Raw genomic sequence first — 27,980 nt, forward strand, 5'->3', positions numbered from 1 at the left:
TTTTGGAGAATTGACATGATTCTATTGATTCTTGTGTGAATTTTACTTCCAGGTTAGAAGATATCTGAACTATGGGGACAGTGTAGTGCTTATTCCTTCCAGGCAGCACATATTAATGTAAGTTCCTATGTTATCCTTCTTCCCAGGTTCCTTAACCACGCACCACTGAGTTGCTGGCCTAGGTGCCCAGCAACCCCCCACCACTACCATGGCCGAAGACGCAGACATGCGCAATGAGCTGGAGGAGATGCAGAGGAGGGCCGACCAGCTGGCTGATGAGGTAAAGGATTTGGATTCTGAAAAAAAAAAGGCTTCTTCTAATGTTTCTTTTTTTAAAAAAAAAAAGGAAGAAAGAGTGAAAATAAATAACTTTCTTTTTCTCTGACTAAGTTTTCTGCAGGTTAGAAAGAATTGATTGGCCCTAACGCTTTACTTCTAGACATTTAAGAGGGCAGGGTCCTTTAGGAAAAGTCTTGTCTTTGGATGTCTTACAGTGCACTGTAGTTAACTCAATTCTGAAGGTTAATAATTTTAGGAACGTTCCAAGTTGGTTGTTAAACATGACTATTATTAAAACTGAAGTACATAATCTTAAAATTAGATAGATTATATATGTATTTCATGTATATGTATATACACACACACACATACACAGATATATATATGATGGTACTATGCACTCAAAATTCATCGCTTCCTAGTGAGTTTAGCACATTTTTCCCTGCTATTTATACTCGAGTCATTTACATTCACTGCTTATAAGGAATGGAAAGCCCATAACCAATGATGCTGTAAATCTCAACCACAGAGATCACATCACTACTAACAGCCATTTTAGGAGAGAGAGAGAGAGAAAGAGAGAGAGAGAGAACCCATCACACTCAGAAATCAAATAGAAAGCTATTATTTAACACCCAGACTTATTTAGAACTCAGAATTGCCAAATGCTACCAGTCATGGCTTGTTTTATTGATTTGTTGATCACCTAGAGTTAAGACTGAAGGGAAAATATAAATTCTGTATATAAAATCTTTAAAGTGTGTTTGTCTGTAGCTGTTACACTAAGAAAATAATACACAAATTTGGGGGTTGGAAATTGGGGGGTGGATCTGGGAGGAGTTAGGGGGAAAGATAGAAGAGAGAAATATAATAAATGAATATGCTGGGCGGTGGTGGCGCACGCCTTTAATCCCAGCACTTGGGAGGCAGAGGCAGGCAGATTTCTGAGTTCGAGGCCAACCTGGTCTACAGAGCGAGTTCCGGGACAGTCAGGGCTACACAGAGAAACCCTGTCTCAAAAAGACCAAAAAAAAAAAAAAAAAAAAGGATGAATGAAACTCTCAAATCGTAAAAGTATTTTTTAAATATAAAAACTTTGAGGAAGTCCTCCATTATTTGGAACCTGTTGTTTTGTTTGTTTGTTTCCAACAAAAAACATTGTCTTCTTTACTAATGAATCTAGTTCCAATGCTGCGGCTTCAGTGCTTCACCTTCTTCCTATTCATGAGCATAAGTGAAGTTATCCACTTTCATTGACCATGCTTGTTGGAATCACACTAATTCACCAGATGATAAGTCATAAAACCTACAGGAGCTTTCTGTGAGAATCAGCCTGCTCTGCTGGGGTTGTCACTATGATAGCCGGTTTACTCAGAGAGAGAGAGAGAGAGAGAGAGAGAGAGAGAGAGAGAGAGAGAGAGAGAGAGAGAGAGAGAGAGGGAGGGGAGGGAGGGAGGGAGGGAGGGAGGGAGGGAGGGAGGGAGGGAGGGAGGGAGGGAGGGAGGGAAGGAGGGAGATCATTTAAGTCTTTTGCAGAAAAAAATCCGTATCCTTCACATTCCTTTAGGATCACGTCCAGCGTAAGTTTCCCACTTGAAAGCATGGCTCTGAGAGATCACACTGGTTTAGATCTATGAGAGCAAAGTGGCAAAGCTATGCCTGGAGAACCAGTTGCCATGCTCAGCTTAATTTGTATCAATACCAACTTCCAGTTGTGTTTCTAGGAGCTTTAAAGGAAACAGGTTACAATCTCAAGAAAAATTGTTCAATATCCCTAGATATTTAATATCCTTAGCCCAGGAAAGACAAAGTAGCCCTCAGAGTATAAGAGATAGTTTTCTGTGCATCCAGAGCACGAAAAATGATTTTTACAGATTTCTTTGTGTTTGATATCAAGATCAGCCTTGTATGGTTTTGGTTTTATGACAATAAGCTTTCATGTGATTGCTTTAGGAAATCTGATCATGTAGAAAGCCCAATAATGCAAGAGAATGAAAGACATTTTGTATTTGGTTAGAAAGTTGAAGTGATATGTGACAGGACCCTTTGTGTTTCTCAAGTGAAAAAAGTATTTTTGACTTTCCTTGCATGTTATTCCTGCCCTTAACGGTGTTTATGTTTTTCCATCTTAGTCCCTGGAAAGCACCCGTCGCATGCTGCAGCTCGTTGAAGAGGTAAGACGTGGCTTCTATTAACATAAACTAGCTTCCTGTGTTGACATGTTCACTTCTAGCTCCTATTGATTTTACCGAATCCATACCCCTCTTGCTTCCAATGCCAACCCAGCTTATCAAAAACCCAGAAAATACTGGACATGTCATACGTTGTCAGCTAATTATCAAGGTGTATCTACCCCTATCCATCTCAGGCTACCTGTAGGGTCTGGAGTGTAGAGAAACCTACGATTTCCAAGCTACTGTTCCCAATAGTCACCAAAAAAAAGGTCCCTGGAAGCAGACAGAACAGTGCTTAACTTGTGGAAGAATTACCTATATAAAATGTTCACTTGTAATGATTTGGTTGCTACAAATTCCAGCTAATCTAAAATTCTGTTCTGACTCCAACTATATTTGTAACTTTAAAAATATGTATTTATGCAGGCATATCATCTTTTGAAATTGTTGTATTTAGTGTTGCACACTAAAATTTATGAAAAATAGGAAAAACTCTTTAACAATGAGAAAAATCTAGTCCAATTAAGTAAACATAAAAGTTCTTTTCTATTACTGACTCTGAATTGCACATCTATTTGTAAAGCATTTGTAGTGCATGGCTTAATGAATCCCAAACTATTTTTAAATGGGTAAAATAGGGCAGAAAGCAATAATGGAATGAAAAGAGCATTTGCAATAAAACCTACTCATTCCAATTTGGTAGAACAGCAGTCAACCAGGAAGAATAAATGGATTAATTGAACTTGCCCATTGGGAGAGATGGAGTAGGAAAAGAATGGGTTGGACTATATTTATCTTAACCTAATTAAACAAGCCTGATGGTTTTTATTCAGCGAGATGCCACTTTAGCCACAGTTTGAATGTGACTGCTTATCAATGTATAAATTCATGTGTGATTATCTTTTCTAGAGATCTTGGGCTTTCTCTGGCAGAATGATTAAATGAGCCCTATTCACCCACCCCATGCTACTATGAATTGCTTATGCAATGACATGAAAGGGAAGAGAAAAATAAAAGACAAATTTTACAAAGGCTTAGAGGAAAAGTAGATGCCTCTGACACCATGGCAGCAAATGCTGTCTTCCTTTATTTCTGAAGCTGCAGCTCCTCACCTAAGGGTGTAATGTGACTAAAGGTGAATGACCACAGGAAGAATGGGGAGATGTAATGATGCATTCTCTGGTAGGAAAAGTCTGTTATTTCAAAAGTGACAAATTGAGCTTACACTGCAGCACAAATTGGCCCTCACAAAGAGGGGTCTCAGCATCAGAGAAGAGCAGCTTTTTATTCTAAATGAAGAGAAATATCTCTTTTGCTCTGTTCTTGGTACACTGTTCATGCAAAAATGCATAAATGCAGAGAAGGAAGCAAGTAGCCTCAATCCAAGAGTATTGGCTATTGGTCTTAATGTATTATTTTCCAATGTGTTACAGGAAACACCAAAAGGAGCCAGAGCTTGAAACATCCTTGCATGAGCTCTGAGATTAGATGGGAGCTTACTACTTAACTGCCATATTATTATACACAATTACTTTATTGTATGCTGCAATATTATTATCATAATATAATTCATGACCTACAACCAGAGCCTCCAAACTCAATTTTTACTTGTTTGTGTACATGCCCTAAATATATGATGTACATTTTTAAAGCTGTCTCCAATTTGCTCAGTTGTGCAATGTTGAACCATTGCCTAGACGGTGAGCAGTGGATAAAATGCATCAAAATGCACCCCTGTAAGCACCTCTGTGCTTCCGAGTCTTGAGAACATGGACCCTCTCTCTCTTGAATGTCTTTTTAAAATGTAATTAGTGTCAGCCTATCTTACAAAAATATGTCTTCTCTAATTTATTCTAAGAATAAAAGCTCCATTGATTGAAGTAGGATGCTCAAATTATATGTTTGTTTCTTGTAAATTGTTACTCCATCAAGCATGAAGTTGAATCTTAGACAAGGGATGAAAGGGATGGCTTCAGTCTCCCACATCTAATAACTAGGAGGAGGCTATTAGACATTTCATCCTTAGAAAATTTTGAACAAGGCATTATTAGAGTAGACTGGTTTGCTCTTACTTTCTCCTGAGTCATTGTATATTTATAGTGAAACATTTCTTATGTCTAGGGATTGGCTATTGAGATGATGTTCTGATTTTCAATCAAAAAGGAAATTCTCTTAAAAGGAAATCAGTATTAAATATTCATCAAGGGCAGAAATCATTTGGAAAATATGAGCTTTGAAATTCATGGATCTTACATACAACCCCAAAGTCCATTGGTGCTACATAATTTGAATTGAACTGAATTTTTATTGAATTCGGTTTCAAAGTCAGGGAACATACTAGAATTGGGAAGTCTCCCTAAGGCAAATAGTCCACTTCCAATGGAAATACAACTTCATACAGCAGAATAACAGCAGGGGTGGTTGTGGGGAAGGCGGGTGCTAGCTCTTAATAGAAGTCACCATCAATATTTCAAGGATGTTGTAAAGTTACTCAGAGGTCAGTGGAGAAGTTTCAGAAAATCCAAATATCATAGACCGGTACAATGGTTAGAGACTTGGTGACATTCAGTTCACAGCCTGGAGTTGGGCACTTACTTTTTGAAGGGTATGTTTCAACAAATATCTATGTAATACCTAACACTGGAGATAGGAAAGAAGATAAATATTGATTTATTGCAGGGAAACCAACATGTAAATAAATGTTTGGATTCAAGGTCATACCTGCCTTGGGAGCATAAAAGAAAGAATTAACTCTCAAAAGAGAATCATTAAGATGTCCTCCAGGCTGGAGAGATGGCTCAGTGGTTAAGAGCACTGACTGCTCTTCCAAAGATCCTGAGTGCAAATCCTAGCAGCCACATGGTGGCTCACAACCATCCATAATGAGATCTGATGTCTTCTTCTGGTATGTCTGAAAACAGCTACAGTATACTTACATATAATAATAAATAAATCTTTAAAAAAAAAAAAGATGTCCTCCAGGAGGAAATACTTGAGAACAAAAAGGTTAACTCTGCTGATGCTAAATACAGAAATGAAATCTGCATACCAATATCTTAGTCCATGAAATTTGAACCAAAAAAAGCCATACTGCTTTAGGCAGGCAAATCTGAAGGCACTGCACAGCCTTCCTGAAATAGTTATGGAAACACTAATATTTTATGAATGTCTTACATTATTTCTCTTTCTATACCAACTTCTCTTTCAAAATGCTTTGGCAATAAAAAAGAATCATTCAACAGATACAACTGTAGAAAGAACTTTATAAAATCAAGTTGGTAGGGTTTTGTTTTGTTTTGTTTTATTTTTAATTTAAACAGATGTGAGGTCCTTCAGAGTTCAAGAGAGTGCAGGGTGTCCAGGCTTTAGGACAGATGCCTTGGAATTTGATGAAAGCATTCCAAAAGACAGCAGTAAAATATTCTATAAACACTGGCTTGGTTCACTGGCAAAATAAATAAATTCGTCAATACATTTTAAAAATAAAAATGGAAAAGTAAATTGTATGAAAGAAAGAAATGGAAAAAACCTCTCTAGCTCCATTTAGACAGGCTATTTCCCAGGCCAAACTCAAACACAAAGGAAAACTTGCGCTCATGTAAAACTAGAGTCACTCCTCTCATTTTCAAGCTCACTAATAAAGCACACACATAACTCTTTAAGAAACTGGAGAGAGTTAGATTCTGCTCCCTTTGCAGTGATTTCCCTATCCCTGCCTCTCTGTCTTCTAGATATTCTAAAAACCACCCAGTTATTGGAAAAAACTACCAGCAAAATAACAGAACCAAATTTAAGTTCATACCTTTATTGAGAAATTATCATGTGCTTAGAGCCATCACTATCACCATCATAATACAAATTTATGTTGGCTGATTTAACCCTTCAGCCACATTTTACTAGTGCTTTGATATTCTGTCTTTAACCCAGAGGATGTTGGGGCATTCAGTGGTTAAATAACTTGCTTCAGACCCACAGCAGGAAATGATAAACTCGATATTCATGGGTAGGATACCTTATTGCAGGGTATGGGTTCCAACACAGCACCTCAGTTTCATTCTACCATAATTTTCTTTTCCTTTGTGAGTTCCACATTAAACAAAATGATCTGAGGAAACAGAGTAGTTCATTCTAATCATGCCATGATTCCCTACAAATCAAATCCAACATCTGAATTTGGTGTCAAATTCAGCAAATCTTTCTTGTATCCCATTCAAACACCCAAGAATTGAACTAGTTTTGGAGATGGCTATACTTTGTAGAGCTCATTGTATTCTTATAACAGTGGGAAATGAGCGATCTCTTACTGCCCCAGAAGGTGAACTAAGACACAAAGCAGATGATATTAGAGCAGTAAGACTTCAAGTAGAGATCTAGAATTTAGACTCATTTACTGAATCCAACATGTTGTTTCCACTGGCTGACCATCCAGCACAACCCAAGTTTCTTGACTCCAAGGCCAACAGGTTCCACTTATGTTCTCCCAACTGGGACAGCATCATACACTCTTGCTCCCTCCAACCAATTCAGTGAGTCATTCTAGCGTTGTGACATATAGCACCTAATTAGAAAAATTGTAAAATTATACTTGTATGGCATCAAATAAGTAATACTCATTATACCTCATAGAATGCTCTGATGTATTAGTAGACTGAGAACTGGGCTAAAAAAAGTCACCAGCTTTTCTTCATCTTCTGCTCCCAGAAGAATGGTAGAGGGTCTCTGAGGAGAAAATGTTCTCTATCAATTTTTTGCACAATCACAACCATATGCCTAAATAAACTTTTCGTTACACTATCTCTTAAGCAATGGCTAGCAAACTCAGAAAAGGGCAAAGAAATCACTAAAATGCACAATAAGATATATGGATATCCACTCAGAATGTACTTAAAGAAAGACTTCAAGGTATCTTTCATGGTCTATCATCTCTCAGGTTAGTGTGTGTCCCCCCATAGCATACGATAGAGCACGTTAGATTTCTAGAGAGGTATCTTCACTTCCCTCACCACCAACTTCCCTCTCCACCTTCTAATAATCTTGGTCTTGGTTTATGTGGATAAAAAGAACTGAAGCGAGATGCATTTCTGAAGATTGATGCACAAAAGAACTGCAGTGACCCTGGAGAGGACTAATTTTCCTCACATTGCATCATTGTACATAACTGTGAATTTCAGAGCAAAGTATGTTCTGATCTCACTCTGTCTTCCAAATCTTGAAGAGCTTCTCTCCACAGAGTCACTCTCCTTTTGAGCTGTGCCTTTCAGCCCCTTCTCTTCTGTGGTGAACCTAAATACCAAGACTCCAGCTTCCTTATTGACTTCCTATGAGGCATCCCTGCCCTAGACATTAAATGAGCACTTTTTTTTATCAAACTTGCCAGGGAAGAAAATTCAGTCTAGAAGATTGTGAAAATGTTGCTTTCTGTGTAATAAAAACTGTAGTGTGTTTATTTTGCAGTTATAACGATTGTACAATATTAAGTACAAGCATTCTAATGCACACTTACTGTATTGAAAGACCCAGGCCCACCTTATGGAGGATGTACTTCATGCCTCCTCGTGAGTCCCCTGAGAGTCACTGATAAGGTCACCCTTGGCCCAGTTCCCCCTGGTCCCTACCCAGTCCCTGAATGCTCTTGTCAGATGTCTTCCCTTTTGTCTACCTTTGGTCCTTCTCCATCTTCCATTTCTAGGGATAATTGTCTCATCACTGATTTCTCTTTCTCTTTTCTCTCTCTAACTCCTTTTCAACTTTGCTACCATTATTGGAATGTAGAGTAAAGATGCTGGCATCAGGACTTTGGTTATGTTGGATGAGCAAGGCGGTAAGTTCAGATTTCTTCAGTAAGAATATTCTTCATCTGAATTAATTTGCAGTTATTAATTTTTTGTGCACCCTCAGATAGGCATTCTGCATGTGTTACATGTATATGTAAACATAAGGATTCTAGAAACCTCAGTTGTTAATTTTCATTCTTTGCTGGAAATACTGAATGTGGAGATGTCAAGGCCTTCTTCATGACTGAATTAATGATACTGATAACTCTGCTATGTATATTTCTAACAGGTTTTAAAAGCAAAATCTATGTGTATTTCTTAAAAGACAATATTTTAGACAGGATTGATAACTTTACATATTCTTCTTACCACCAAAGTTTCCCAATAAATTTGGTTTCCTTCCAATTAACATCCAGGTTATGAGCTACAGTATTTGAGGATATATGCATTGCTCCTGACCATCCAAATTTAGCATTTGAAGTTTTGGTTCTCAAATCATTACAGAAATTTCCTAAATAACAAAAAATTGTTTTATGTGGGGTCTGGAAAGTAGAAATTTTAACCAATCAGAATATTTTAGCTATTTTAAAGGCACTTTTGGAAAGGCTAGGAACAAAAAAACTTGGAGAATATTAGTATATCATCTCCACACACTAAGGTGGAAACTATAACATTAATATCATGGTTTTCTTTGACTCAAAGTATCTACCAATTTAGTGAAAATGTACATAATTATAGCCACAAATTCTACTCCTGTATTCATTTTGAATTCTTATAATGACTAGATATTTGAACATTTTCATACTTTGTAAAAGCTTTCATAAAAAATTGGGCTTATAATTTTTTTCTCCAGTGGGAAATATAAGAATGTAAAACTCATCCCAGCAAAGACACAGTAAACTCCAAGCAAAAATTTCAAATAGAGAGGAAAATTGCCTGACAACTTGGCATAAACCACTTTTCCTAAAATAGAGAGAATGTATGCATATCATCAAAGGAAAAAATAAGAGAAAAATGAACAGGAGATATAAAGTTTTAAAACTTGGAAACGTGTAAAATATTGTCTCAACCATTAGTGATAATACCATGCCAGTTTTAGCAAGTTGATTTCTTCAGTAAGATACAAAATTTAAAAATTGACAATAACCAGTGCTATAGTATATTGAGAAAACAAACTCTTAATTTTCATATGGGTGCCTTGGACTAATACACATGTCATAAGGAACAATTTGATAATCATATCTTCAATTTTGAAGTGTACCTATCTTTAACAAAAAACATTCAAGTCCTAGAATTTTTGCATTGAAGATAAACATTTACAATTATGTAAAAAATAAATGAATATGCTTTACTTGGAGCTGTATAAGACTAGGAATGATCCAAACATTTGTCTGTGGCGAGATCAAGCAAATCAGCTATGATATGGCCAGGAAGAGATGCTCTGCCCTCACTTAGTGCATTAGATCAGTGTTTAATGATTACGTCAGAGTTGAGGTTGGAGTAAGAAGAGAAGAGAGAAAGCCACAGCACTGGAGGTGTTGAGACACCAATTAGAAGTATTAGAGATTTGTTGGGAAATGCCAGTGTTGGATTTATATAGATAGTAAAAGCCTATGGTTGCTGGGTTTCATAGGAAAACCCTTCAGACTGTGATATGGGACCAATACCTAGACAAGGATCAGGAGAGGAAAGGAGTATAGAATGGGAGGAGACCCAGATTACTGAACTGTTCTGAGAAGGTCTCAGCTTGGTTAATAGAGAGCCCAGGAGCTAAGATTCCTAACCCCAAGTACAGAAGAAAAGCCCATGTTAGGCAGAAATGCCATAGACCGAGCAGCCCTGCTATGCCCAGATATTGATGCGTAGCATCTTGAGAAAGGATGGCCTCAGTATGAATGCCTCACAATTCACAAATGCAAAGCTACTCTCCACTCTTCCAACAGGTTCCTCAACATGGCTCTCATAAAGAGGCATCCATTTTTATAGTATTTATTTGTATTAAACTTTTTTTCAAAAATACTCCAAATAATTATAAAAATAACGGAAAAAAATGCCAATTGTACACTAACCCCATCACGGTTCTTCCAATGTTCAAATTACACTTTGTTGAATTCTCTAAAGAGTACAGTTGAGTTGTGTTCTAAAGGTATTACAACCGGGTCAGTCTTAAGAACTTACCCCATAGATCTACCAAAGTTACATGCTGGTTTCATCTGTGTAGCAATGACTTACCTCTGAAACGTGGGGTGCAGCAAGTCATTGCTTAAAAGTTGTGAAACAGGGGGTGCCCCTATAGGAGAGTGAAAATTCCCAAAGCAAAATTTAAAAAAAAAAAAAAAACCAAAAACACTTAAGTAAGTAGCAGTTCTACCTTAGCATCTTTTTCAGTTAGTAGACAGTAGTGTGGAGAAAGTGGCTTTACAGTCAAAGACGACTTGGGATAATTTCTTTGTTTTCTTCTGTTAAGTACTGACATAAAGGTACAGAAAACAATAGACAGAGAAATAGAGCCAAAGAGAGAAAGACTGAGGATGTAGCCTCATTGTAGAGGACCTATTTAACAAGAATGAGATCCATAGTTCAGTTTCTGAAATTTCAGATAAAAATAGAGGAAAAGGGGTAGGAAATTATCAGCCTGCTTACCTGAGATGCAAATATCTTTGTACTTTCATGAAGAAAACCTAGAGGTACAATGTGCTGGAATCCTCATACATGTACAAAAATTTATTTTAAACAGCATGATTCCCACAAACATCTATATATTGTTATCTAAGAAACAAAGAACAGACACCTCCACACATACATATACACACACTGAGGACAATGAATGTTTTCAGCTGAAACATTCTGGATTCCTCCAATAAGCATATTTCCTGTGAGAGCTAGTGTTATTGCAGATATGTAACGAACAGCTCATACCGACAAAAAAACAAAACAAAACAAAATGAAATCCCTCTGATTGTATATCTCCAAAGGTGGGTGATCTGGGACTTGTCTTGAGGGGTATACATTCCATTTTTACTAAACTAAGAACTTAAGACCTTTGCAAGTGACAGATGCCTATGTCCCTGCCTCTAAAAGCATTTGATTCTGTTTGTGCATGTTTCCTTGTTTAGATCAGTAACTGTTTTTTTTTCTTTCTCTTCAGTTTATGCTGTATTAATTTTGTTTCTGCCTGACATCCAAAGTATTAACTATTTGTACCCCGCAGCTGCTCAAGGAACCACAAGCAACAATCGTCCTCCTAGAGAGTCATTGTATCTACCATGGAGGCAGGCCAGACCTCTGCAGGTTGTCCAACTGAACAGTTGCACTGAGAAGTTCCTTATAGGATTCTTGTTTTATACCCAGGTATCAGGAGACAACAAGGAGCCCCAGAGACATACAGAGCCTTGGGGCTATTGTTCCCCTAAAAGTATTATCTCCCAGGAAAGTCCCCTAAAGATTTCTGTGTTAAAATGAATAATCTAACTTTTAACCTCTGTTTTTCTCTTATTTCTTTTGTTTCGTTTCTGGGCCTTTTATTTATTTATTTATTTATTTATTTATTTATTTATTTATTTATTTATTTATTTGGTTTGTAGTCTCGATGATTTAGTCCAGACTCTCTGAGAATTTACATGTAATGAACTCTAAATTAAATAGTAAAATCTGTGACCACTGTTGGCAGAAATAAAAAAGAGACAAAAACCAAGGCCCATCTTGAGAGCCAGCTAACTCTTAGCTTAAAGTTAATGATGCTATGAAGCAGTGTTTCAGAAAATACCCCACCCCTTTGCTAATGTCCACTCACCAACCCCAGGTAGGAATGGCTCAGCCACTGTGGGTATGTGGCTGTGTCACTTTGTTTAAATAAATTTCATTGTGTTCTCCAATGCTAAGCCAAGTGGAAACCACATAGACAGTATCTTTAACTGAATATGAGTATGAAGGCTTGCATATTAGGTAAAACACTTACCGTGTTTTACTTTAGGACCAAGCTGAGTATTCAAAGAGCCTTAATATAAGATCCTTTACTTAGATGATATTGGTAGAAGAGATGTCTAGACAAATCCCTAAGCAAGTTTCTGCTGCTGCCGAATCTATCACAGACAATTGATTACTTGGATATCTGGTGGAAGGGGGAAAGTTTCAATTTCTGCTAACAACATGTACAGTTATCTATCAGAAGACTAGAAGACTCTCCTGAACCATAACCCGTCCCCAAAAGTTCTCTTCTCAACCTCCAAGAACAAATGCACAAGCTTAGGGAGAGAAGACGTAGTAAACCCCATGCAGTGTGCTATGAGACCCTCACAGCGTTCATGGGACTGAAATAACAACATAGGATGCTCTTATGAACAGCACTGGATGCTCTTATGAACTTCCTGTGAAGTGCTTCACAGCAACTATTCAAGTCTTAATGTGTCAATTATGCCCACAAACTCAACTCAACTCAGCACAGTAAAATTAATGTCATTGTTTAAAAAACCTGGAAAACTAGTTCTATGTTGGGTTCTTTTGTTTGTTTGTCCTTTGTTTGTTTGTTCATTTTGAGGGGGTATTTTTTGTTTTCTATGATTTATCAAATTCAGCATCAGACTTTTCTCTTTCAGTCATTTTTGCCAACAAAGCTAGAAATCCATGATACAATGCAGCTTTGAGAAGTGTGAATATGGATATGCTCATTTTTGTTTTTCAATGATCTAACTCACAAGTCCAACAACACTTACGGGCCCACTCCCATACACATGTTGCCTCCTGTTCTCTAGAGGGACAAGAAATAAGACTTCTGAAGTCTTGTCAGAGAGTCAGTATTTTTGCAAAAACAAAGAACTAGTCATTGTTTTCTAACTTATGAGGAATGCATCAGGAAGTGCAAACATCTGAAGACTGATCCCTTCACAATCACGTATGTGCACTGCAGCCATTATTTTGGCCCTCAGCACATTTGCCCTTTGAGCCCAGGTACTTGTTAAATCCATTCTAACACAGCACTGTTTGTGCTCCCAGCAACTGTTTGATTTGAACTAGCATCCTTATTTATATCTGTATGCAAGATGACACATTAATGAAGGCAAGAACTGTGTCAACCGAGACATGTAGGAGGCCAAGAAAAATTTAAAAGACTTAGGAAAACACTAGATTCTTTCTCTTACATCCTAATCCTCTCACTTGGGGGTTAAGTTTGATTCACAAACTGATTTATTGCATTCCCAAAAGGAAATGAGCTGAAACAAACAAACAAAAACAAACAAGCAATTGAACTTGGCATGGCAGTGCTTACAATCCACTACTTAGGATGCTGGGCTACAGGGTAAGATCCTGTGTCAAAATGCAAACAAACCAGCTAGGAAGGGAAGAAGGCAAGGAGAAAGGAATGCTCTCTCAAAGGTGAGGAAGCAAGACAGGAGATAAATCTCCTTGCATATAAAGACATTCAGATCATCTTGTCTCTGTGCACTTGACAGAGTACAGCATTGCTGTGCCCATCGAGCTAGACAAGAGTGGAGTGTTTTCATCGGCTTCTGAAAGGCATAGCAGAAGCACCAGCGACCTAGTCAGGGACAATTTCTTCTTTCGTTCACTTAAGAGAGCAAAAATAATCTATTATCCCAATTCATGTTGTCCATACTTTGGGTCACTAGTGGGCCGCATTTAGTTTTTATGGTAACAATTTCCATAGCAAACATTAGTGTGGAATGTTTTTTAGATGATTGTTTATGCATATAGGCTAGAAATGTGCTGATCAGTTTTATCCTAAGCATGCCTATACTTCTAGAGCACAATTGTCAAAGCATGCATGAAAATATCGACCAAAAGAGGAATAGAGTTATAACTGGACATTATCATACAGCCAAGACATTATATTGCACTTCTCCTTTAATGGTCTTAAAAAAAACTATTTGACAAACCCCCTTTCATTAAACTTGCAGCTTCCCCAAACTAATGACATTTGTGAGAAATTAATCAATTTGGTTTATGTAACCTGGCAATCTAGAACTGATGAATTTTTATGAGTATCAAGCTGTATTTCAGATGCAGAGGTAATCCTTGTAGCAATGGAACAATGCCATTCTAGATGCCAAGCCATTGCCTCTCTTTCAAAGAGCCACACATTCTCCTTGTCCTCTGACCAGGTTGGTAGTGAGCAGATTCCCATTGTAGATCCTGGGAAACCCCGACAGAAGAATAAAATGTCTTCCCCAGCTTTTGTAACAAGTCATTTACAAGGTTAAAAAATGAATAGAAGTTTTGGTGCCTACACTATTGCTGTGCTGATATTACTTTCATTTTCCAGCTTCTATGAATTAGATAAAGAAAACCAAAAGTTGGTCACCTTTGGCCGTACAGCCACTGCGGAGAGAAGAGCAGAAATTCATAGCTATATCTATTCCTATTTTCTGTTCTCTTGTCCCAAAGACAATAGTGCATTCTACTTTCTCCTTTTATCTGGCTTGGGGTACTTAAAAACCAAAAGATACGTATACTTTGAAATCGAGTCAGATAATCTGTGTAGACCCATTGAATGGGAACCCCTTAAACATAAATTAACATCTGGTTTTTCTTTCTCTTGGGTTTCACTAATATCTGAATCAATACACTGTGCTGTTTCCCTGGATATGCAAAATCAAACAGACCTTCTGATCCCATCTCATTCCGTCTGAACTGCAAACTATTTTGAACATCATTCTTGTTCATTTCTTTCCACTCCTGTCTACTTAGGGCAGTAGCAGTCGTCTCCAGCAATGCATCCTCCTGGACAATGCATTGTAATCTCAATTTCTCTCTCTCTCTCTCTCTCTCTCTCTCTCTCTCTCTCTCTCTCTCTCTCTCTCTCTCTTTCTCTCTCTCTCTCTCTCTCTCTCTCTCTCTCTAATTCTGTTTCACATAGTCATTTCTCATGTTCTGTTGGAAACCCCCAAAAAATTCATTCCACACTATCATCCCTTTGTCCTAACCAGAACAACTCGATCGTGTCGAAGAAGGCATGAACCATATCAACCAAGACATGAAGGAGGCCGAGAAAAATTTAAAAGATTTAGGCAAATGCTGTGGCCTTTTCATATGTCCTTGTAACAAGTAGGTACTGGGTACCAGCTCTAATCTGTGGCGTCCAGTTTTCTTCCTTTCTTTTTTCTTTTCTCTTTCTTCTTCTTCTTTTTTTTTTGTTTTTCTTTTTTAATGTCAAAGTGAATGTCTGAAGTTTTGTCTTTTTTTTCTTTGTCCTTTTCCATCTGCTTCATTCTGTGGGGATAAAATACTTGTGTTTAATCAGAACAACTGGAACGCATTGAGGAAGGGATGGACCAAATCAATAAGGACATGAAAGAAGCAGAAAAGAATTTGACGGACCTAGGAAAATTCTGCGGGCTTTGTGTGTGTCCCTGTAACAAGTAGGTGCTGCCTGCCTGCCTGAAGCTTTGGTTTTCCCAAGGCTCATCTCCAAGCCTTGACTAGCTCATTCCTGCAGGCTCATAGGCAGGATGAGCATGTGGCATGCAGAACAGATCAATAACGTCTCCAATGCATTCATCTCATAGCATAGATAATCTTAGTGAGAGTTACTGTTGATGCATTAAAAATCAGGCATACTCCAGTGAAAGCCTCACTGTCAGCAATTTTTATTGATAAACATTTCAACATTTTCCAGAAAGTGTACTTTGAGACAGAGGCACTCATGGCACATTGGAATATTCTTTTCCTCAAGCTCAAGAACTAAATTGTATAGTTAGAAAAGATTTTGGGTAAGTGTGGGGGATTTAAAACACTTGTATCAAGGTTTGATTTTTTTTTTTTAGAAGTAAAATAGATGGGCTAATTTAGCCCAAGTAAGCTTCTGCAAGTCAGAGAGTGTGGCAGATTCCCTCTTGCCTGCCCACCAACCAGCTCCTGCATTTGGTCATGAGATGCTACAGCTTTACCCAATGCAGGCATCCTCTCCAGTCGGTGCTAGTGCCTGTCTCCAATTTGACACAAGCTCTCCAACTCTTCCTCTTGGAAGATCTACCCGTACACTGGCTGAAATGTTGAAATGTGTAGATTTTGCATGCACGACATCACAAAACATTTTAACTGTTCTCAAGGTTCGCAAATGCTTTTTTTGGAATGTAGCAGAAATGTGACATGTGGTTATAAAGTTTTGCAACAGAAAGAACCCAAAACTCAGGGGTTCTAGAAGATAGTCTCATTTGACTAGCAGTAGTGGGGAGGAAATGCATGAGTGGTTTGCCCAACATGCATTTGGAAAATTAAAGTTACCTGACCTCCCTCCCCCTCCCCCTTTCCCTCTTAAAAAGAAACCTTTTACCCAAAAGCTCTCCTGATCATAGCTTTTAGACTAGAAATTAATGTGATTTTTGAGCAGATTATATGACCATTCGCACCCTTTAAACTTTGAGGCTGATTTGAAATATCCCACTTCCTGTTTAGAAGGGGGAGGGGCTCATCTTACCAATAAGTAAATAGCATTTTCCCCCCAAAAAAGAATGTTGTGAAGTAAAGCCTGACTAACTGGAATCTAGCTAGCCAGATCCCTCATTTGCCTCCTTTCTATTTTTAGTCAAAAAGAGCGGGGTGAGGATAACAGGGAGCAGTCAGCTCAGATTTGAAATGCTTTGTTGCCCAGGACATTTGAGTTCTCATGTAGACTCTATTCTATTCTATAATCTCTACATAAGAATAAATAAATGATAAATTAGAGTAGATTTTAAAAGGTCCTCAGACATATCATCATTATAAGCCATGACTGAAAAGATTTGATTGTGCCATCCCCAAACACTCATGAGCTGAAAATTAACTCAAGAATTTGAGAAAGATGTTTACCAATTACCTTTAAAGCCAATTTTCCCCCAGAACCTCCTTATCAATAGCAAAGGTATAGAATTGTCTAAAGTATTTTATTGTCAAACATTCCAGTTAGTCAAGATTTGACAATATGCCCTTTTAGAGCCAATTTTCCTCACATTTGGAGTGAATTCTACCAGATACAACCCCTCAACCCTTCATCAATTGTGTGAGAAGAAAGGGTGGAGGTAGGGCTCTTTAAGGTGGATCCCCGTGTTCTGAAGAAACATGACCCCTACTAAATCCATGTGTAAGTGGTCCCTAACTCCTTAATTCAAAAGAGACCCTAATTGAGCTTCAAAGCTTGAGTGAAGTGTCCCCTAATGTGTGTAAATAATGCTTTAAAAACCATGTGTCACAACGCAGTGGCTGGTGGTGCCCTGGACTCTCTGGGGGCTTTGCCCTGTCTCGGCATGTTTCAAAGGACTATGATAGATGTTCGGCCGCCATGTGAGTCTGTGCAGCGTTGTGGGTGCAGTGGTTTGCCTTCTCTTTGGAAACGCATATTTCCCTTTCCTTTGACTTTGCCAAAGATGGAATGCCAGACATTTTACATAGCAGAAAACATCACGAAGTCCAAACAGCTTCTTGTAACCAAAAAGAGAGGGACTGGGGAGGAGGGATAGAGAGACAAACTCTTAACTATGAAAAAAATTGTTTGATGACCTTGTACTATTTATTGAATGGGCCCATGGCCCTTTGGTAGAGTAAATCGTGACGTCTCAAAGGGCTGATGGTAAATTATGGAAGCTGCTGAAATCCCATTGGTGCATTTCCCAGTTTGTCACCATGATTTCTTGGTCCTCAATCTACAAGGATCAAAGCCAGTTTAAGATATGGCTTTGACCCTATCATAAGAAAAAGTGGAGGAAAGCAATAAAATCTTTTTGTTTTAGAATTAAAAACTGTGAAATGGGACCAAAGAATGTATGTTGTTCTTGGACTCAATAGCATGTGGTTTCTACTATGCAAAGAACCTAGAAACATCTTTGATTGCCTTAAATTACAACACACCCACCAAAATATGCTCTATATGTTTCTATTGGGCACAACAGGTATGCCTGGATTTTAAGTTTTCTTCCAAGGCAGGTCAGTGAAATGTAGCCCATGGAGACCACACTAGTTCCAAACCACTCTCCCTTGTCTTAACCCAGAATAGTGTAAAGTAGGAATCTGTCTGCATACTCCCCTGTCCTTTGGCCCAACCAAGAAGCTACTGAACTGCGTTTCAAATCCTCAGGAAGGCTATTACTGTCCTGCTAGTGCCTATATCGAGAATGGTCAACTTCTGGAGTAGTTTGGCTTAAATGAGAATGCTTCACTTTCTACTCATGCCTGTAGCTGGTGCATGAAGAAGACACAGGGTGGGCTGGGGGTAGGGTTCCTCTTTGGTGCTAGATGGCTTGTTCTCTCTTCTATTTCCTGCATTCATTTCACTATGCTTCTTTTACTTTTTGTCTCTGTGGACAAAGGTTTGTACATCAACCCTGGATGTATGGTGACTGTTTGGAAGTACCGATATATTATCATTTTAAACCACTCTAGAGGCAACCCAAAGACCATCACCCTTGGCCAACCACCAATCCTTTGTGTCTTTCATGAAACACTAAAATGTAGTGCACACATGCATTGGAGGAAAAATATTAAACAGAGATCACTGCATGATGATGTGTTTAAAAGTTGGTCAAGTATGTCTTTCTTCATGACTCTGTGTTATTGTGGTGTGACGTACACCCTCCACTTGGCAGTCTTGTTTTGTGTCTGTCTGCCAGTATGTTTTTCTGTGTTTTGTGTCTCAAAATATAATCATGTAACTGAAATAGAACTGAATGTTCACCAGCTATATTAAGCCTTATCTTAAATCCAATTAAAGCACAAAACAAAACAAAGATTAGTCTTGACCATTGCAATTGGCTCAAATGAAAATAAAATGCTGACTAGCTGAGGTGTGGTGGTGGCCAACTGTTTGGGTCTAGATTATGATATATCGGTATTCTCTAATGCCTCAACTTAAAACTCATTTGCTTGGTTCGGTTCTTTGCTTAAAGAAGTGATCATTTCTGTGAGCTTGCCACTCCACCCTGGGCTTTGTCACTCACCAAATTTTTTGCATAGGCTTAAATCCAGTGATGCTTACAAAAAAGCCTGGGGCAATAATCAGGATGGAGTAGTGGCCAGCCAGCCTGCCCGTGTGGTGGATGAACGGGAGCAGATGGCCATCAGTGGTGGCTTCATCCGCAGGTGAGTTTTTTGCAGTTCTCTGTTGATGGGTAACCAGCACTGAACTATTTTATTTTCTTCTGCGCTGACTGGATCGTGATAGCTTCATTCTCTTGTCTGGTCTTTGGCTGGACTATCAATAGTGGCACTTCTGTCCACCTTTATGAGGTCTTCCAGCAACGAGGCCAGGTTTCTTCATGGTAATGATAGTGTGCCAAGCAGGCAAAATCCAAGACATAATTTCTTTCCAAACTATGGCATGTGTACTGTTTGCCGTAGTGTCTCTCGGCAATGCAAATCCCACAAACACTTCCAGAATCAAAGTTGGTGCAGAAAGGCATCACATGACATGGGTTTATTTTAGCAAAATCTATTAAAGATACTGTTGCCTGTTAAACAGCAAGAATGATTAGGCATTTAGAGTTTAGTAGTATCAGAAAGCTACTATCACCACTCATTCCTCAGGAGATGCAAGAACAAAAGGATTTTGTGGTAGGGAAATGCAGACATTGCTAGAGTTGGCTAGAATGAGAAAGGGAAGCAAATGCCCTAAACCCTGCTTTCACGACCTCTGGTCTCTTTTAGGCCACTATTCAAAGCCCACTGGAAGCCAGAGCAAACAAGGAGCCGAAAGTACGATAATAAAGTTCAGCTTCTCAGGGCATAGAGCAGGGGATGTCAAGGATCTGATTTAGAGTGGGGAAAGGAGGGGTAAATGGGCTACACATTAAACACTTCTTTTGAGATCCAGAAGCAAACAAATTAAATACCTATTCTAAAAGCTCAGATTATATGTCAGCCAATATCTTGGTCCCGAGGAAACCAGTAAGCAGAAAAACAGCCAAATATTTTCTATAACAAAGAAAAGTTTAAAATCATTATATTTTTGGACATATGCCAGCCCAATTCATTCCATACAATCACCAGTTTGTTTTAATCAGAACAGCTTAATGTTGTCAAGGAAAGTGTGAACCATATCAATTAAGACTGTTTAGACTATTACATGTCAACTAGTAGTTCTCAACCTGTGGGGCATAACTACTGTAGCAAACGTCTGTCTCCAGAAATAATTAGAGTACAATTGGAAACAGTAGCAAAATTATATTTAAGAAATAGAAACAAAAATAATTTTCTATTACATGAGAATCTGTATCAAAGGGTTGCAGCACGAGGCTGAGAATCACTGATACAGACTGTTATATCAGAACTCAGCAGAGGTGAAAATATTTGTCTTCATAATTACATACCTGTAAGTTATTATCGTTGTTGGCTAATCAATAATGCTGTGACACAAATGTTATTCATAAGGCATAGGGTCTAGATATGCCTTACAAACGACAATTCTAATTTTGCCTCCATCTGCTCCCAAGGAAACTCAATTAATAATTTGTAAGCCAGTGGCTGTGAAAGTACAGAGTATGGGAGATACAAAAAAGCAAAAAGAAAGGGGGAAGCAGGGAAATAGGCAAGATGGGAAGGCAGAGGGGCCTGGGCTGATACTTAGTCCACTGCAATTTAATCCAAATCTCTTGACACTAGACACAAGCATCTATGACCGGTAAAGCTAGGGTGAGTCCAGTGTGCTGTAGGGATGGAAATGGGTGGGCTACATACAGGAACTTGTTCGTGGTTGATGATCACTAAATGAAATGTAAATGGTAGGAGGTTCTCTCTTAATCTTTAAATTTGCTCTGACTCAGGCTGATCTTTATGCCTTAGTGGAGCCAGGAATAGTGGCATAGGACTCTAATCCCAGCACTCAGAAGGTCTGAGTACTCAGAGCCAGTTTGGGCTAAATTTGGAGACAAGATTGCAAGCAAAACAAAATGAACAGAAGAAGAAAGTTATAATACACCAGTGCACTTTGGGAGTTGCCATGGGAAAGGGAGCTTAAACCTTCCATTTTTAGCTCATTACTGTAACAAGTGGGAAAATTCTGTAATAAATGCTTTCTATTTGCAGTAAGATGCCTACGGTTTGCAATAGAGTGCCTTCTTAACCTTCAAGTTGGCCTTTGGAATCCTGGTAAAGTGCTTTGTGAGCCAGCTTGTACCGTTCCAGTCCTATCCATTCAACTGAAACTACCGGATACACATTTTTCTGCTCCAAAAGCACCTGTTCTAATGCCCCTCCCAAACCTGTGACATCAACATGTGTGTGTATAAGAATCACCATAAAAAGCAGTTCCTTTAAATCTCTTAGGAGTTCTAAAAATCAAGAGGGCAGACAGTTTATACCTGCTGTCTATACTGCCGCACATCCCAAGGAAGGACAGTTTGTACCTGCTGTCTACACTGCCGCACATCCCAAGGAAGGACAGTTTGTACCTGCTGTCTACACTGCCGCACATTCCAAGGAAGGACAGTTTGTACCTGCTGTCTACACTGCCGCACATTCCAAGGCAGGAGAGCAATGAGCACTGAGATTTGCTACCTGGCTTTCTTTGCTCATCTACAAATTGAATCTTGGAAATCTATATTTCAGAAAAAACAAAACAAAAATAAACCATGGTCTCTATATAATTCTGCCTCTATCCTCTGCCCTAGAGTTCCACAGAATAGATGATTTTATCCTCCCCAAAATAAATGAGGGTATAGGGTGGGTAAGAAATATCTCAGCGCTAAAACACTTGTTGCTCAGGTGAGTTTATATGCCCACAGCCATGTGGTGCACCTACCATTCTAGTGTACCTGTGGTGACATGGGAAATGAGCAGGAGAAATCCTTAAAGCCCATTCATGACATGTATGGTGGTGAGCAAGACACCCTGGAAGATGTGGTAGAGAGCAATGACTTCTAACTGGCTGCCCTCTGACATTCACACGGGTACCATGGCAGATATCAGGACTCACATGTTGACACATACACACACACACACACACACATACACACACACACACACAAACAAATATACATTAAAATAAATAAATTAACTAAATAAATAAAACAATATCTAAGTAAGAAGGAAATTATCTAATTTTAGAAATCATTAATGTAAATACAACAGTGTATTTAATATGAACTATAAATTCAAAGTGAGTGCAGAAGTGCATACTTGAAATAGTGACACTGGGCAAGATGAGAAGGGTGAATCAAGACTTCAGCCAGCCTTGGCTTCATAGCCAAACCCTACTGGAGAAAGATACAAAGGGAGAATCAAAGCTCCAAAATACAGTATTTGTATAAATTACACAAGTATTTTTAAGCTACACTTTGAGCTCAAAACATCAATTTTAAAATTACACTTGAAACTGACAAATATGTCAGTCGTGTATATTGAATAAGAGTTAGGACTATTCCTAGATGTGTGTACACTTCCCACAAACTCTGCTCCTTAGTAACACCTTTCTTCTCACTCTTGTCTTCCAAAATTGCTCTTTGGTTCCCAGGGTAACAAATGATGCCCGGGAAAATGAAATGGATGAGAACCTGGAGCAGGTGAGCGGCATCATCGGAAACCTCCGTCATATGGCCCTGGACATGGGCAATGAGATTGACACCCAGAATCGCCAGATCGACAGGATCATGGAGAAGGTGAGTCTTCAGCTCTCAGGAGCTGACTTCTGATTGCCACTAGGAAGGGGACACTACATCCAGGCAAATAGTTGCTGAATATTTTGCCCTTTTTATTTCAAAGCAAAAGCATGAGATTTAGCAGCAGAACTGGAATGAAGATTAGAATGTAGTTTGGGTTTCGATGTATTGTGGATGCTGGGTATTGAGCACAGGGTCCAGGGTAGGCTAGAAAAGTGTTCCACCAATGAGTTACACTCCTACCCCAGACCATACTATAGGATGTAGTCAATATTTCTCCCATGCCAGGCATGTGTTAGGCACTTAGAACACGTGTAAATGAGACAGATCATATTCTCACTGCCCAGGAATTCATATCAGGACACAAAAACCACAAAACAATTCACCATACAAATCAAACACTAATTCTTTTCTTGTATTCTCATCCCCAATAGCATGTTTAATATTAATAATAATCTTTTTGCCTGTCCAAATGCCAAGAGGGAGAGATAGGTGCATTAACAGTTTAATACTGGTTTTATGTGTAATATATGTCTGGTTACTCTTGTGCTGTGTGCTTATTCTCTGTGAGACTCTGAAGTTCTTAATCTGAGAATTTGAGAATCTTTATATCTTTTCCATTGCCAAGATCAGAGTGGGTTCATTTTTAGATCTTTTATATCACAAAGCTAAGTAATAGTTTCTTGATCCCCAATCATTCTTCAGTACTGGGAAGGGATGAATAAATGATATTCTATCATATGTGCTCCAGATAAACAATATATCACCACATAGTATTTTGCCTGAGTGGTATTGAACTACACATATGTCATAGCTGGCTAGAAAAATGCTTGTGTTTTGCTTATGTTTGCAAGTTATAATATGCCTGACATGGTTAAGCATATTTTGCTATCATAAAACTTTCAATGCTGTAAGAGCCAATGGATTTTAGAGCCATGTTGAAAGGTCCAAAAAGCTGGACCTAAGCCATTATAGCTCCAAAGGAAAAATGAACATAGAAATGATTGCTCAGCTGTCTTCCAGAAGGGAAATAATCTGAGAAAATAGGAAGTGCTTGTTGTCTATCACTGGGCCAAAATGTCTCAGAAGCAAGCAGATAATTCCACAAAGCCATTTTTTTTTTACTAACATAAGGGGTCAAAACTTTGAGTAACTGGCTTGGAAAAAGAAATATTTATTTCTCCTGAAGCCATGTTCAGATGCCTCTGCTGGCAGAGTTCTCTAAAATGGTGAGAACTTTCTGGATTTAGCTATTCATTACCAATAAAGGTATACACCAGAATAAAAGTTTAAGGAAAGACCAGGCAAGCTGATGGGAAACAGCTGCTCTGGCTTGCATGAACCCTAGACTGCTGAGTCACTGAGGTAGAGTGAAAGGGTATAATTGCCTTTCAATAATTTGTATAGCTTGACCAGTATTTGAAACAGAACCTCCCTCCCCCCCACCTGCAGCTACCATACGCCAAATCAGAATCTGAACGCAGTTTAACCAGCCCATTTGTTTCTAGCCAAGCATGTTACTGAGCTATAGTATTCCCACTTTCTCAAGGAAGTTCTAGTCTTTGATAACTGTATCAGAAGTCTCAGTATGTATGTATAGAGTTGAGTTAAAACCACCCAGTGGGCAAAGTGGGAAAAGAGAATCTTCTTTTCTCCTGCCCCCAGGATGATCTTCTCTTGTCATCATTTGGGTTGATAGTAAGTTCTGGGAAGTTCAAAACAGTAAGAGTTTTGATATAGTCAGACTCTTGTTTTTGGATTTTTAAGACATTGCTTTGTGTGTTTGCTTATGGGTGTTTATATGTACAATCTTTCAAAGTTACAAGCACATTGTTCTCCTAGAATACTAGAAATTAGAAGTAAGTTTACATCCCAGGCTTCATACAAAGCAGTGCTACTGAAACAACGAAAATATTCAAACTTCAAAGTAAAGTTTGGTGGAAGACAGTGTGTTGAGGTTCAGCCAGGTGGTCCTCAAAGTCTTCCATCAGTGGGGAACACTGGGCCTGAAAAGTTAGGCCACAGCTTCTAAAAAGGGATTTGCAGTTCAGCAATTTTATAAACTAGAAGATGAAGCAACAGTTTAACTCTGGAATCTGGAACGTGCTCGTGCATGACATACACACACTTTTAGATGTCTGATCTAACTCAGTGTAGAATCTGCTTGAAGCTAAGGGCTTGATATACTCAGTACCTCTTTCCAACAATGTCTGGGCTTCCTGATGGACACTGGCCTTTCCACAAAGGGAAATTATGGAGCACATATTAGAAATGTCAACAATCTTAGGATTCTCTAGGATAGGGTGGCCTCCATTTTAAAAAAAAATCCTCAAGAATGAACAATGAAAAACAGAATGAGCACAGAGGCATTTTCCAAGGGACACACCTGAAAGGAGATTCTGTCAGGTTTTGTTTTGCTTTTGTTTCCTAAAAGGTGCCGTTTCTTTTATATACCACATAAAAAGTAAGTGGTACTTTTGTGCCACTTACTGGAATTTGAGTGTGAATCAAAGAACTTGAAAGGAAGGAGCAAGCATCCATTGAGCAAAGCTCCACCCTGTCCTTTGGAAATATCCCAAGAATAGCCTCTGTTCTACTTAAATCTCCCCCTAGCTACCCGGTGAAGGCCAGGCAGTGCATTCGTCAGCAAGACAGTCTACATTTGCCTTCAGAAATAACGTTCATTTTAAAGTGGGTCATTTTCTCCCTTCAACTTCTCTGAGCTCAGTATAGAAATGGCACAATTCATTCTATAGGAACATATCAAATTGGCCTGAACTAGTCATTTTCCTTTTCAACAAAGTATGATTATTTCCGACACAGTTTGTAGGTATAGAAGAAGAATCTGGGAACCAAACAAAATTGAAGGGATTAGCCATTTTTCAAATGAGGAGCCTGGGGGTCAAAAATATGTGTCTGTAGCTCTGAATAATCAGGACAAACCAATGTTCTTTCTTTTGATGTAAATACTCATTTTGAAGCCAACTCTTGATTAACTAAACAGATGGTAGAGAACCATAGCCAGATAACTCAGTTGTGAATAATCCAGAAATATGTTCAACTTTCCAGATCTCTGTTTGAGCATGGATGAGTCCAGTGCACTAGGAATTTATAAATTCAAATTGAATATTGAAGACCCTACCCAGTAGAGATTGGAAAGTGGGAAAGTAGGCATATAGCCTATGATTAGTGAGTGATAGTAGATCATTAGAAAACTAACTCTGCTTCCCTGGACCACCTGAACGCTTTCTCCTCTGCTAAGGCTGCACAGTTACAAACAACCTTCCCACTTGTGACAAGAACAGCAACAGCCAGTAATTGCTGCCTTACCTTTCTCCATGGTCATGGGAATAGCTAATTTCCTGGGGCTTAACAGTCTAACCTTTGTGTGCCTTTCCAGCATAGAAAGATAAATCATAGACCCCTGTCTTCAAACAACAGATGCTATCCAGAGAGGAAAGCCATTGAGAACTCAAGTCAAGTTTCTGTGACCTTGTCGACTTAAGGCCAATGGCCTTGGGGTGGGGGGAAAAGAGTAATAATTCTGAATGGGTTGTTTCAAAAAATAATTTGAGTAACCCCAAAGGATGAATGGAACCTTAAGGAGTAGTCTAAGACTTCTCTTCTCCCCTCTTTTTTAGGCTGATTCCAACAAAACCAGAATTGATGAAGCCAACCAACGTGCAACAAAGATGCTGGGAAGTGGTTAAATTTGCCCTTCTGCTGTGCTCTCTTCCGAATGTTGTTGGACAAGAGAGCTCCTTCCTGCTTCTCTCATGGTATTACCTAGTAGGTCTTGCACACACACACACACACACACACACACACACACACATACACACATGAGTCAGTCACCCCCATTGTAAATGTCCTGTGTGGTCTGTCAGTTTCCCTATGATACCATGTGTCTTTTGTTTTCTCTGGCTCTCTTTCTTTCCAAAGGTTGTACATAGCAGTCATCTGGTGGCTCTAATTCCCAACTTAAGATGTCTTGGGTCTCATTTTTTTTTCTTTTCTCAGTGGCGTTTGCTGAATGACAACAATTTAGGAATGCTCAATGTGCTGTTGATTTTCTCAATACACAGTATTGTTCTTGTAAAACTGTGACATTCCACGGAGCTACTGCCACAGTCCTTTCTTAGGGTGACAGGCTCTGAATCTCTCCTAATGTGCTGTCTTTGGTTCCTCATGGCTATTCTTTGTCTTTATGATTTCATAATTAGACAATGTGAAATTACATAACAGGCATTGCACTAAAAGTGATGTGATTTATGCATTTATGCATGAGAACTAAATAGACTTTTAGATTCCTACTTAAACAAAAACTTTCCATGACAGTAGCATACTGACAAGAAAACACACACAACAGCAACAATAACAAAGCAACAACTACGCATGCTCAGTATTGGGACACTGTCAAGATTAAGTCATACCAGCAAAACCTGCAGCTGTGTCACCTTCTTTCTGTCAACATACGGATTTACTGATCATAATCATCCCTTTTTTTTCACATACACACACACAAACACACACACACAAAATGGATTTAACACACCACTAATCATTTCTAGCAAAATATATGTTTGGCTGAAACATGTGAAATGGATATGATATAGGGTTTGTCGAATGCTTTTGAAAGCTATGTTTTGGAGACAATTCTCTTGCTATGTGGAAAACGTGAAGATCTTCTAAGTCTGGCTCTTGTTGATCACCATTTACCTGTGGTTTGTCATCAGTATAATTTTTGTTGCTTAATCTAGAGCTATGCACACCAAATTGCTGAGATGTTTAGTAGCTAATAAAGAAACCTTTAAAAATTATATAAATGAATGAAATATAGATAAACTGTGAGATAAATATCATTACAGCATGTATATTAAATCCCTCCTGTCTCCTCTGTTGGTTTGTGAAGTGATTTGACATTTTGTAGCTAGTTTAAAATTATTAAAAATTATAGATCCCAGCCACTGACTTCCGTCTGATATTACACTCACACCAGAAAACAAAGTCTGAATACTCTGTTCAGTTGTTCCTAAGTTGTATATATGGGGTAGAAAACCAAAGATGTTCCATTATAGCACAATCCAAATGACAATGGATACCTTGGCTTAATTCTTATAACTTGTTCTTGAAATACTTGTGCATAAATTCGGTGTTAACTGTAAGACACATAG

General features: G+C 38.6%; 1 protein-coding gene across 6 annotated transcripts; it reads left to right on the plus strand.

Annotated features, from left to right (window-relative positions):
• The first annotated feature begins 208 nt into the window (after window positions 1-208).
• Snap25 (synaptosome associated protein 25) lies at window positions 209-27,603 on the plus strand. 6 transcript variants are annotated; one of them, XM_052181495.1, is made up of 7 exons: window positions 209-280; window positions 2,412-2,453; window positions 8,226-8,274; window positions 15,172-15,289; window positions 19,169-19,294; window positions 22,662-22,806; window positions 26,448-27,603. In XM_052181495.1, exons 1-7 carry the CDS (start codon window positions 209-211, stop codon window positions 26,514-26,516), a joined length of 621 nt encoding a protein of 206 aa, XP_052037455.1. In that variant the 3' UTR covers window positions 26,517-27,603. The 6 variants fall into 6 exon arrangements, with proteins under 6 accessions (XP_052037455.1, XP_052037454.1, XP_052037456.1 ...); XM_052181494.1 differs by lacking the exon at window positions 15,172-15,289 and adding an exon at window positions 15,486-15,603; XM_052181496.1 differs by lacking the exon at window positions 15,172-15,289 and adding an exon at window positions 15,486-15,603 and having other exon boundaries at window positions 19,181-19,294.
• The last annotated feature ends 377 nt before the right edge of the window (window positions 27,604-27,980 follow it).

This window comes from Apodemus sylvaticus, chromosome 5 (assembly GCF_947179515.1).
Source record: "Apodemus sylvaticus chromosome 5, mApoSyl1.1, whole genome shotgun sequence".
NCBI classification, from domain to species: Eukaryota; Metazoa; Chordata; class Mammalia; order Rodentia; family Muridae; genus Apodemus; species Apodemus sylvaticus.